At 39.2% G+C, this 13644-nt stretch overlaps 1 protein-coding gene across 1 annotated transcript; it reads right to left on the bottom strand.

Moving 5' to 3' along the window:
* Nucleotides 1-565: 565 nt before the first annotated feature.
* abhd13 (abhydrolase domain containing 13) lies at nt 566-4612 on the bottom strand. The gene is made up of 2 exons (XM_020713115.3): nt 4372-4612; nt 566-3738 (listed from the first exon to the last, which is right to left on the bottom strand). The coding sequence occupies exon 2, from the start codon at nt 3702-3704 to the stop codon at nt 2649-2651; it is 1056 nt and encodes a 351-aa protein (XP_020568774.1). The 5' UTR covers nt 3705-3738; nt 4372-4612; the 3' UTR covers nt 566-2648.
* Nucleotides 4613-13644: the final 9032 nt, after the last annotated feature.

The raw sequence follows: 13644 nt of genomic DNA, 5'->3' as shown, positions 1-13644 counted from the left end.
ACAGAAAACGTTTTTGGCATGTCCTTGTGGCATTTTTATGATGATGGAAGACATCTATAGAGACAATAAAATCAAAAAATTGCATTTCTAAGTGCTAATCTTGCTTTTTTTTCCCCACATTTTTTTGTACTGCAAGTTATTAAAGTTATAAACAGACCAATCAAATCCTCAATAAAAGTAGGTGGAGCCTGCAAGTCCAATGTCCAAAACATTTGACAGATTCTCCTAAGCCCACTTTCAAGTGGTGGGGGTGTTGCCTTACAATTGGCAAGAGTGGTTACCATAGAAACACTGACATCGACGAATCACTGCTTACTGAGGATGGCTTGCTCCAACATGGCGACGTCCATATTGAGAAAAAAATGGTGACTGAAGTGACTTCATATGATTGGAGCCAGAAAAGAGTCATGCACTTTGGGTGACTGTATGGGCCAGAGGTATTTGTCAACATACCAAGGGGTTTATGATTCAGACATGCTTTTGGGAACTTTGGGGCATGAGAAATATGTCTGTTTTTACAATTTCAGAAAATAAATACATACATAAATAAAGCCTCAGACAGATCTACGGTTTGGTTTAACTTTTATTATGTGTTAACGCACAGAAAATAGAAAGGGAAAATGTGTGCTTACACAAGAACTTGATAGAGTTCTGAAATAGAAAAAGAAGCACAGGGGGAAAATCAGTTCAACCATCTAACAGATGATTAAAAAAAGGTGAATATACATGCCAAAAAAAGCACAAATGTGCAGGTTCTTTACAGAAGTTTGCAACCACCGCATGCCAGTTCAGAAAAAAAAAAAAGAAAAAAGACAGATTATGCAACATTTGTGATTCAAATCCACTCACAGGGAAGCGGATACAATCCAGTGTGTCTGCATCTGACCTGCTGAAGTGTTTTGTCATAGAAAAAATGAACACATTCAGTTTCAAATCATCAAAAAGTGTGTCAGAAGATGACAATTCTTAACAATAACTCAGCAAAAATTGCATCTTACAAAACTTTATACGAACATATTCACAATGTTGAACCCTGACTGCATTCAGTGCTCAGGAGGGTGGATTGATACAAAAAAGTATGAAACTCTTCAGTGCTGTCAGTGGCAGGAAGTTGCACGGATGAAGAAAGGACTTGAAACACAACTTTAGTCGAGCGACGTTCATAAAAAAACACCACTCACATTCACAGTGGTCTTTTTGCCAACTCAGAACAACACAAACTGTCGTTTTTTTTTATTCTCTTCTTGTTAATTATGGCTAAAGAGATCAGTAATCAAATGGCTTTCAAACCTCTGCAGTGCAGCATGCTGCGTTTAAAAATGAGTTTTATTTTTTAAATTCTCATTAAGCTCCGCCCCATCTCATGGAAAACGAGCAGAAAGAGGGTTCATTAGCTCGTTAAAGAGAGTAAAGTTGTTTAGCCACAAAAGCACAGAGAGAAGGAAACCTTCAATTAATGCCAGCAACAATGATGAGAAAAGCTAGGAGAAAAAAAACAGCAATCCAATAAAAAGGCTCACATTTTCCTCTTAAACCGTCACAAACCGATTTGAAATTTTCCGACGATGTCAACTGCATTTCTCTAAGTAATCTGGCCGGAATTCCCTCTTCAGCAGAATCAGAATTTAACAAAAAGCTTCGTTTGTTTTGTTTGTTTCTACATTTCCATGGAGCTCTCATCCTCATGAAGTTTCTTTTCCTCTTTTTTTTTTTAATCTAAAAAATATTTTCCACCACAATCACCTTAAGTAACCCTTCACTTTTGTTTGTTAACACAGCTTTGAAGTTTTTTTTTTTTCTTATTGAATAAGTTTTGCGATTTTAGCCCTACAACTGTTTTTTATTTTAGAAGAACGGGCCAGTTTTTACACTTTCAGCACAAATTCCAGTGTTGTAGATCTCAATGGTCGACTTAAAGCAAACAAAAGTTGCAATAATTTCTTTATACGAAGGAACTTAATAAAAAAAAAAGAAAACACTGTACAGGCACCGACAACAGAGGGCTTTCAGCACAATCATTTCAACACAATGTTTGATTGTAAATAGGTTTTACCTTCATCTTTTTTTTTGTTAAAATCGAACAGAAATATTTATTTTCATTATATGCCAAGCAGCTGCAGTCCTGCGACCGCATTGTTAGTTGCATTAAAGGGAAAAAATAAATAAATATACCTCCATGTGCTCCTCTGTATTGCTCAGAAACATTTGGAATAAACCAAAAAGAAAAGTGCAAAGTCTCACCAGTTACATTTATTTACAGTACGCTCACATATTCCGTTTGGATTCATTAAGTCAATTTGCTTGAGTCACATAATAATCAATTTCCTTTCAATCTCTATAAACTTGCCACAATATAGGAGGCTGTTCATTGAAACCCGTATGATTTTAGCAAACTTTATTCCACAAATCCCGACGTGATTGAGACATTTTGAGGAGGAGCGTGTTTGCAGCTTCATACAGAAAGGCAATAAATACAAGCATTAACCGCAGCAACAAAACAAGTGCTCCAAAGGGAGGCTTGAATTTAGTTTTCTTGAAGGTCAAATTATGCACAAAAAAACAAATGCAAAAATGTACATTCTTTCAAAAAAAAAAAAGAACCCATCCCCCAACAAATCTTCTTTCCCACAATACAGTCACATTAGGATTCAGATGATAGTGACACTAGCTGAAGGCTGGGCGTTCTCCTCATGGGCGTGGCTCTTCAGCAGGTCTTTTATGAACTGCTCCAATGCAGCAAAGTAGCCCTGACACTGCCATGTGTCATTATGCGTGCCCTCTGGAAAGATGGCGAGACGCTTAGTCCGTGCGGGAGACAGCTCGTACAGTTGCTTCATCATAACTGGTGGAATGAGCTGGTCGGACAAACCGGAGACAAACAGTGAAGGCATGCGGCACAGCACCACCTGCCGGTAAGTCAGGAACTGATTCCTGTAGCACCACAGGGGCAGCAGCCGTATGGGCAGGAAGGAGAAGAGCGTCGCCGCCATGTGTGGGATGCTGAGGAAGGTGTTTTCGACGATAACGGCTGAGACACGGTGAGGGTTGACCGAGGCCAAGCGCACAGCAACAGCTCCACCTAGCGATCTTCCAAAAAGCACAACCTTTGTCTTGTCCACATCAGGTCGGGTCATGATGTAATCCAAAGTAGCCTCTGCATCCAGGTACAGTCCATCCTCACTTGGCTCTCCTTCGCTTTTTCCATAACCACGATAATCCACCAGAACAATGTTTGCTTTCAGATTAACCAGCATCAGAAGGGCGTTTGGTACCCTGTGACCAATGTTTCCTGCATTGCCATGAAAGTAAAGGATTGTAGGTGGAGCTGAGGATGTCGGGCTATTTTGATTACCAGGGCCAACTCCAGGAAGAGTGTCCCCTCCGGTGTAACGAAGCAGAATGAGGTTCAACTTCACCCCATCTTTGGTGCGAATGTAAACATTCTCATGTGGGATTCCAGTTGGCATTGGAACGTAAAGGCGAGAGGAGGAGGGCTGGTCAGGGAAGTAGAGAAGAACATCCTGAAACTTGTACAGGATTCCCGCTACAGATGCCAGGATGAGAGCAAGAAGGAAAAATCCGCCATAGAGATGGAAGGTGAGGATGAGGGCGAGAAGGGAAACGCGACAGGCACCCCAGGACCAGGATACCAGAAACAGGGTGCAGTGCTCTATTGTGGCCCACAGCCTCCAGGGCTTCTCCATGGCTAAACAGATGCTGAGTCACAGGACACAAACTCTGCAAATACATGATGACATCGATTGATTAGCAATGCAAACTAAACAGGACAATAAAGTTGTTGAACAAAGAATACTATATTTATTTATTCATTTAGGAGGGTAATTACACAAGCAAATAAAAACAAAAAAACAAAAATTCTGATCATTTCTTCAAGTAATGCTCTTTTAACATGTCTTTGTCCACAAACAACATCCTTGGCATTTTAAAAAGTGATTTATGGTGATGACAGTATCATATACTATCTTGCCCTCATACACGACAAATAAAGGCTCACATTATTATTTTTGGTACGATTAAAAACTGTTTTACTCCGCTAACAAAAACAAAACCGTAATACGTCCATCTTAACAAACCCCAAAACATTGTTAGCTAAATTAATTAGCGGGTTGTAACCGGTTAGCAACTACAAACTAACTATTCTAAGCGATTATTAGCTGGTTTATAAAGTTTATGTGTGACAACCTAGTTGTCACAAATAAAACACTGCTACATTTAACAAATATGAACCAAATCCGTCAGAAATACACCGTGACAGTCAACGAGTTAGCTCAGTGCCAAGAATGCTAACCACTCTATTAGCATCTTTTAGCTAGCTTTTTACGTTAGCCACCTAATGTAAATTAAACCCACCTTTCTGTCATTTTTGGCGCCTCTGCCGCTTGCATTCTGTGATAAACATTGGCGCATAGACAACGCAGGAGCTGCCAGTCAGATCTACACTAAATTACACATATATATTTCTTCATTTATTTAAAATGCCATAGAAACATGACTAGCATCTTCAACCGGCAAGGCTAGCTACATGACAGTTTAGCCTCAGTTGTGCAACGAGTTTCGAGTCCGTGTGCATGACAAAGGTTCCGCCACATCAAAATCCACAGGAAGGGTGTGGTAAAATACCAGGACAGCCCTACATCATCTGCTAATGACAATAAATAAATAAGGAAACAGCCCAACGTCAGGTGTTGAACGAAATATACCAAGAACTGATCAGCTGTTAAATTCAAATTCCTGGACACGTTGAATTTTGGTCCATATTTATGTTATATCTGATTTCCTCCACCAGGTGTCGCTCTCAGCATAACTCCATGCAGTGAAGTTGTGTGGAAGCTCACGCAGTGTTGTGCATAACTGTGATGCTCTGAACTGCTGACATTTGTGGAATGGTCACTGTATAACTCAGCGGCTGTGACATGACTGACCTGTTGTATTAAGATCTGGTATGCACACAAATTATTACGTATTTTGTTGTAGAGTCTGAAGCAACAAAGATCCAACAAACGTGTAACCCATCAAACCAGATCTTCTTGACGTTTTCTGATTCACATTATTGCAGTCTCTTGCAAGATGTTTTAGGTTCCTAACATGTATTTTTTAAAATTATTTCTTTACATGTGTGTGAGTGTGTGTGTGTGCGCACATGTGTGCGTGTGTGTCAACGTCTTAGCTTGCTAAATTTGATAATATTTGATTAGATCACAAGCACCTAATTAAAATAAACACAAATAAACACAATTTAAAAAAAGCACTGATTTATAAGACTGCCAAGCTGACGAGTTCAAATTCTAAAGTACTTTTTTAAAACACTTGAGCTTAAAATAATGATGTTACCATTTATAATTATTTAAGCCAAGATTTTTTCCTTTTACTTTTCTTTTTACATATTTTTTGATACAGGTTCATATCCATTAATCTCATTTCCTGTTTCCACCTGTTTCCAATTTCCACCCCTTTTGGTTGATCCATCAGGTAACTAATCAAACGACCACAAAACAGAGCATCACTGAAGATGTACTGCAAAACACTTTGGCTGCAACTTGTGTAATTGTTCAGATCCCTTGCAGTATTTTACATCTCATTCCTACTCTGTGTGACCTTGCAGTAGACAGATAGATTACTTGCAGACCAGCCCAGCTGCTGGCTATTCATTTCTGTCCTTGAGTTCTGCTGATTTGATTGTGTTGACAAAGTCAACATCGTGTCTTGTAGATACAGAATCCAATGGTATTCAGCTCCAGTGAAATGAAGAATTTGCCACAGTATGTAGGAGCCCCTTTAACTTTGGATTTAAGCAGCTTATTGAATAGTTACTCTTTTATTATTTATTTTGTCTTCATTGTGCTCAGGGTTGCAGAAAGGCTTCCCGGGATGTGGGGGTATACCATGGGGAGGTTGGAAATCCATCACCACAGGTGAAAATGTAGTTTGCACAGACAGACCTATAAAGAAACACCAGAAATGTAATGCACACTCACTCCCTGTGATTTACTGCAGTCTATTAGCACAAACTAGGTGCAGGTAAATGCAGAGCAACTGTGTTTTCCAAGGGTCAACGTGTTGCTATTGCAATTAAAATGTACAAGCCTCTACTTCCGTGTGGTAGAAATTCAATATCAACATTTGTTGGAACATCAGTGGATTAGTTTCTTTTTTATGCTTGTACCTCATAAAAGAAACACAAATATGATGAACATGACATTTAGGTTTTGTCAAAACAAGCCCTAATACTGTTTTTGTAATAGAAGACATACTAATAAAAATGATGATATTAATAAGACACAATTCTTAAAATTGAGTTGTACAGAAGTTAAACAATTATTTAGTATAAACTTTAGACCTTTACACCTTGTTTTTAAAACTTTCTCAACTTGTATTATCCATTGACTGTATATGAGAGCTGTACTGAGCGACTCCTCCCCTCTGACGTTCTAAACAGGTAGTACCTACTGGCTCCAAGACATCAAAGTCCCACAGACTTCTTTAGAGAAATAAACAGCTGTTACTTAGTCACTCTATTGGTCAGAATAATGCCCTGCAACTGTTTTTTTTAACCCCTGTGCTATCCTAGACACTTTACCATTGGGAGTTGGGTCATCTAGACCCACTAGACAGTGCGCTGAACCTTTTTTCTTCAATGATTTGTGATCTTCACTGGTGTCCATGGATTACATGAAATCTTTCCACCTTTATCCACCTTTGTCATGGTAGGGAGAACACGTCAATGTAAGGGTGGGGTCATCTAAGATAGCACAAGGGTTAAGATGTTCTTTCATTCATTCATTCATTTTCTTAACCTTTTTTTCCCTTTCGGTGTCACGGGGCTGCCGGAGCCTGTCCCGGCCAAATTTTTTTTGTGTGTTTCTTTTATTTTTTTATAGCAAGTTATTCAAGTTATGTGTGGCTTTTTGGGTCCCAAGCTTGCATAACGTTTGACAGATTTCATGTGGACCACTTTCAATTGGTATAGGGGTAAGGACTTCTAACATGCTCACTCCTGGTTGTCAAGCGTTTTTGCCATAGGAACGTGGACTCAGACCGATTCGGACCAATCACTGCTTATTGACAATGTATGGCTCCAACATAAAAGATGGTGACTGAATTGACTTAATTTGCTTGAGGCAGAAGTGTGCCACTTTCAATAGGAGACGTCACCCTCACTGGGTCCAGTTCTCATATACAGTCAATGGTAACAACATTCCAGCTAAGCAATTACTCTACTGACAGTTTTTCACCCCATTATAGCAGATATTTCCTTCTATACAATCTGCACAAACAACACAGTATGTATTTGGATTATGCGGAGTGCTGCATTGTGATGCATTCAATTAAAAGGAGCCAACAGCTGGCAAAACCTGTCTTACTCACTCTTTTCTGCACCCACTCTGCAGCTTCACTCACAGTGACCTGACTCAATTGCTTGAAATATAGCAATCTAAACAGCTGGAGGGCTCAGGCTCAATAACAGAAAGGAAGAGCTCCCATAAGACAAGGGGAGACCATGATGACCTGGTAGCAATATCTGACGATTAGGCCAACGGAAATGTTTGTCATTCATCTCACACCGCTCATCCAGTGGCCTCACAAGAAAACCAGAGCTGTACAAAGAACAGTTTGGTGAGATTTGCATGGTTCCCTTTGAGAACACAAACACTTCACCCAGTCTTTCAAAGTCAGTTTTACTGATAAACTACAACAGACAGTCTGCAATGTGAGCCAATGCTGTGCCTTTTGAATCTCAGGGAGAGTTACCATCAGTTTTGCCTGTTTTGCAGAGTTTGTGATAATATTCACCTGACTTTGATTAAGACATAAAATCTTTGATTTGCAAACAGCTGAGTCCTTCAGGTTTACATGTCACAAAGACTACAGCTGCATTTCAGAGGAGTCAGTTTAGAGATGAGGATTATTTTCAATGCAAAAACAGGCCCCTGGAAATAAGTAAAAAGTTCTTAAAATATGAAAAATCTTCTTCAAATAACCAAAAAAAAAAAAAGGAAGAAAATCTGCCAATGGTCTTTACAAGACTTCTTGTCTAAAACAAAAATTCTGCTGTAGTTTCACATATTTGTAAGCTCTAATTTCAAGTGTGCCTTATATATACTATTGATATTTTTTCAGTCATTGTCCAGGAATTACAAAGCAAAGCAACGAGAGAAACAAATAATCCTTGCAATCCTTGTTGGGATAGTTCACTTATTGAAACTTTATATTTCCTGGTCCTGGACCAGGAACCGCTTTGCGTTTATTCTGACTGAAAATGTGTTCCGGATTATTAGGGGAAACCAACTCTGGTTTAAGTTATGTGTCCAGTCTGACTACACCCTAAGAAAACCTGAATGGATGTGAATTTGGTAGCAAAATAATGACTTTTTAGCTGCAAGTTGAGCACTTGAAAGAAAAAGTTCCCTACAAACCCTCTTGACCTTTTCTTTTTCAGTTATTATTCAGCATTTTGTGTCACCATTCATTCATTCATTTTTCTAATCCATTTGTTCCCTTTTTGGGGTCACAGGGCTGTCCCAGCTTGTCCTGGCCACCTGGGAGCGAAGGCAGGGGACACAAGTCGCCAATCTGTCGCAGGGCCACAATCACACACCCATGCACACTCACATTCACACCTATGGACAGTTTAGAGTTTGAAGCATGTTTTTGGACGGTGAGAGGAAGCCCGAGTTCCAGGGGAAAACTGACGCATGCACGGGGAGAACATGCAAACGTCCCCCATTGGTGTTCGGTTTCAGGTCCCCCAGCTGGGAGTTGAACCAGGGGCCTTCTTGGTGTGAGGCAAGAGCGCTCACCACCGTGCAGCCCAAGTTGAATCACAGGGAAGGGTCTTTATTAGAAAATAATATTAAAAGTTGTAAATAAAAAACGGTTGTCTCTTTTTTTAATGTAAAAAGTAGCTTCAAAATGAGTGGTTTGATTATTTGGAAATATAGTGTTTGTTTGCAGTGTTGATGAGAGAGCAGGGCCTCTTTCATGCATGTGCTTTCAGCATTAAATTAAGGTCAGGAGGCAATTTGTCTAGCTTTGCATCAAGATTAGAGGCAGGGGGCAACAGCTAGCCTGGTTCAATCCAAAGTTCAAACATATGCCAACCAAATCCTTTTAAAGCTACTAATTAACATATTGTATCTGGGTTCTTTGATCTGTGAACTTTGGTGGAGCGAGCATTGCTCTTATCTGGGCTACAAGTCTTTAACCTGAGCTAATGGGCTGCAGTGTCAAGAAACAGTCAAGTGTGGCAAAACCGTCTTTTTTGAGTCAAAGAAAGATTTAAAGCTAAAAGGAAAGAAAACAATTATATTACATTTTATGTTTGGTGTTCAGATGGCAGAGAGCATGTCTGTGGGGGAACATGCATGATTGAGGACTCACAGTAGCAGAAAATGGATTAAAATTGTGTGAGTTTGTTACATGTATTCTTCATACATGTTGATCCAACATAATAACAGAAAACTGGAACCATTGGTGAAAATCACTTATTTTTCTTGATAGTTCCACAGAATTTATTTGAATTAACTCTGTAAAGCCAAACACTTTAAAGAATTGAGGGAAAAGTCAGATTTCTTTTGAATTAGGATGTTTGTTAAATCCTTTTTTTTAATTTCTTTTTTAAAAAAATTAATGATATCCGCAAAAAAATTTCAATGTAATTTTTTTAATGAGATGTAAATATTATTAATCAGGATATGTTGTGTGATTTGATACGTTTTTGCTTTCAGAGATGTTAATTTAAGACACAAAAATATTGACATGGGTGTCCCGGAAAACAATCACCTTATTTACTCACTATCTCAAATTTGAAACACACACTTTAACATAGTGCAACTGTATTACAAAAGATTAATTATGAATACATTTTTAAGGAAAGTTTGGGTCATGCTAATCGGATAGGGTCTCAGAAATGCATGTATCAAATGTGATAGGAATCTTTACAGGCTAAATTGAATTGTTTTTGTTTTATTTTGTTCATTGTTTCATTTAACATTTCAAATTGTTAGATGATATCTGTTTGTAATATGAGTCAGTTTGGCACGAATAACTTTTTACTGAAAAAGGAGAAAAACAAGTTGAGGATTTTTTTTTCTTCACATCAAGAAATTCACACCTTGCTTGCACTTTAATTTATAGAACATCCAGTAGACAGTTTAATTTGGCTCTAATGTTATGCGTAGTCTTTCTAAACCTTGTAGTACTGTAGTACTGAAATTAAATGAAACTTGCAGCAGGTACGTCTGACTGCCCAGTGGACATCATTCCATTAAGGGAGGGATTTAAATACATCTTTGCCAAAAATTACTGTAAATCTCATATTTAAAGACAGAAATAAAGTGGGAAAAAAGCCTGTACAAAAAAAAGAAACTATTGTCATCGTTGAATCTGGGTTCACATGAAATGTTATGAAATGCTCACCATAAACTCCTAAACGTAAATCACGTGAACAGGAAAAAAACACAAATATATACTATTCAGAGTTACAAGTCACAGTGGTTTTGATCACAGAAACAAATTTGTTCATTTCATTTACACCTTAGACATGAGACAGTGTCACAGAAGGGTCTGTGTTGCCCCAGGTTTACAACGGCTTATAACGGAAATTAGTCAATCACAACCAAGATTTATTATTAATTTTATGACAGAACCCTGATTGCCAGTAGAAATTTGAATGCAGGCACTATTTGGGAAGACTTTGGACATGCCTGCATTAAGGTTTTAGTACACAAGTATTTATTTTTTAGTAAATCTAAGAAAAAATAATGATAATATTTTAGTTCGAGCTCATTGTGAAATGTAGCAACTTTTTGGATTAATTGAAATGTAGCGATTATTTTCTTAATACATTTGTTTCAAAAAATAAAGACTATGCCCAGAAAATGGACACTGTAACCAGATGATCAGAATGGGTCTTTATGTCCTCAATCTCTTCCTCTAATCTTGATTTAAATGATATCGCTTTAGAATTAGATTTGAAGTGGTTGCACAGACAGTTCCTGGGTAAATGTACAGTAACTCTATCAATCTTTGTTACAGCTCTGTTCAAAGAAAGTTGGAGTCATTAAACACTTTCAGAGACTTGGCATGCTATCAGTGTTCTCTCCTTTTCTTCACCCACTTCATTACTCCGGGGCTTTGGACCAGGAACCACTCGTGGACCCATCGAGGTGGGCAGCAAAACATAAAGTTTCAATAAGTGAACTATCCCGACAAGGATTATTTTTTCTCTCATTGCCATGATCAATCTAATATGTTTGTTTCATTTTCAGGACAGCTGGAGAAAAGTAAATTAGTTAGTTGGAAAAACTGACCAATTAGTTCATCCTGTGCAGACTCTGCAAAGAGGAAGAATCAAGTTAATTTGGAAAAATACTTTTCAAGAAAAAGTAAAGAGGTTTCAAAGATTAGGCTAATGCTAAAGGCGTCCAAGGGCACATTTGGAAACTCGGTCCACTCAAAGAGCAAATTCGTTCAATTTAGGAAAGCTTAGTCCCTTTTGAAGGTTAGTCTGAGCAGTCATACGTGATTTTTTTAATGATGTTTTTAGAGACCACTCCTGGCACAGCCAATAACAGAGAACATGTCAAGCTGAGACTCTGGTGTGAACACAGAGGGTTGGGCTCCAGATTAAAGGTTACTGTTTTCTTCTTTGGAGAGTTAAGGACCCATTTTAATCTCTCATTTAACACATTTATTTGTTCAAATGGTAGGTTTGAGAGTTTTTTTGTAAAAAAATAGTTTAGTTTTTTAATGTTATTTAGTACTTAAATAACATTAATGAACAGAAAATGTTCTGTGACCCTTGTGCTATCTTAGATGACCCCCCCCCTTACATTGACGTGTTATCCCTACCATGACAAAGGGGGATAAAGGTGGAAAGATTTCATGTAATCCATGGACACCAGTGAAGATCACAAATCATTGAAGAAAAAAGGTTCAGAGCACTGTCTAGTGGGTCTAGATGACCCAACTCCCAATGTTAAAGTGCCAAGGATAGCACAAGGGTTAATAAAGAAAAAAAATCTTAACTCATTTCCTCTGAAGAAGTAAATTGATCAAAATAAGTTGTTAGATTTACATTTTTACAGATTTACAATTGCAGTTTGTGCCCAGGCAAGATTATATGACACCAAGGCCGAATCCAAATTCTTGAATTCGTTCTTGAACTCGCAATACGTGTTCAGTGTGCATGTGGCATAAGTCGCACTTTTGGGTGAAAAGTGCAAATTAGCCTCCACTTCCTCTTTTTCAAAGCATTATATATATATGTGTCTGGAATCAATGGACGCTTAGACACCCACAATCAAGGCTAACTCCCAAACAACTCGTAGCCCAATGTCTACAATTGCCACTAGGCAACCCCGACACCAGCTACAACGGTTAAGTGATGTACCGCCTGAAATTTATCTGGAAACTGTGAATGAAGCACTGAGGGCAATTCCTACCACAACCATCACAGAAACCAATGAACTGGTTTACACTTCAGCAGCAGTGATCCTTCAGATGCTTGGCTTTAAGAGCAACCATGAGAGAAAACAATACCCACCATGGAAGCAACTCGGAAGGATGTGAGAAAGCTGACAGAGGTTCAAAGAGGTACAATGAGAAACCAAGTACCTAAGAGCCAGATGACCTGAAGCACTGGAAACTGCCAAACAAAGGCTCCTAACCTTGAGCAGCCGCCTAAAGAGGTACACAAGAGACAATGAAGCCAGACGGATAAACAGGCTGTTCGCAACTCAGCATGCAAAAGTGTACGCTCAGTGGCAGGGTCAAAACGGCCGATCAGACTCACAAAGGCTGGAAACTGAACAGTACTGGAAAAGTATATGGGAGAAAGAGACAGCACATAACCACAATTCCCAGTGGCTGGTCTCTCTGAGAAAAGAACATAGCAACCTCCCTGAACAGAATTCAGTAACCATCTCAGTGGCAGACATCCAAGAAAGAGTCTCAGGTATGAGGAACTGGACAGCATCGGGGCCTGACATGATACATGCCTACTGGCTAAGGAAACTCACCACACTCCACGAGCGCCTGGCAGCACAAATGAACCAGCTGCTAAGACATGGGACCCACCCCGAATTGGTAACAGAAGGGCAAACGATCCTGATCCAGAAGGATCCCTCAAAAGGTGCAGTACCATCCAACTACCGGCCAATTACCTGCCTCTACACAACATGGAAGCTCATGTCTGTCATCTTTGCAACCAAGATAAATAGGCACATGGATCAATACATGAGCAACACACAGAAGGGCATTGGTAAAGACTCCAGAGGAGCCAAACACCAACTCTTGGTTGACAGAACAGTCGCTCAAGACTGCAAGTCACGACGCACCAACCTGTGCACAGCCTGGATTGATTATAAGAAGGCCTATGACTCAAAGCCACACACGTGGATCACTGAATGCTTGGAGCTGTACAACATCAACAGGACTCTAAGAGCCTTCCTAGGAAATTCGACACTTGCACAAGTGTCCATCAAATGTGGGATATACCAAGGTGATGCTCTGTCCCCACTGCTGTTCTACATAGGTCTGAACCCCCTCAGCCAAATAATCAACAAGACTGGCTATGGATAACGACTCAGAAATGGGGCCAACATCAGTAACCTCCTCTATATA

Source organism: Oryzias latipes, chromosome 21, assembly GCF_053564925.1.
Source record: "Oryzias latipes strain Hd-rR chromosome 21, Olatipes_Hd-rR_3.1".
NCBI classification, from domain to species: Eukaryota; Metazoa; Chordata; class Actinopteri; order Beloniformes; family Adrianichthyidae; genus Oryzias; species Oryzias latipes.
Note: the sequence above shows the minus strand (reverse complement) of the source record. Positions and strands in the feature narration are given on the sequence as shown.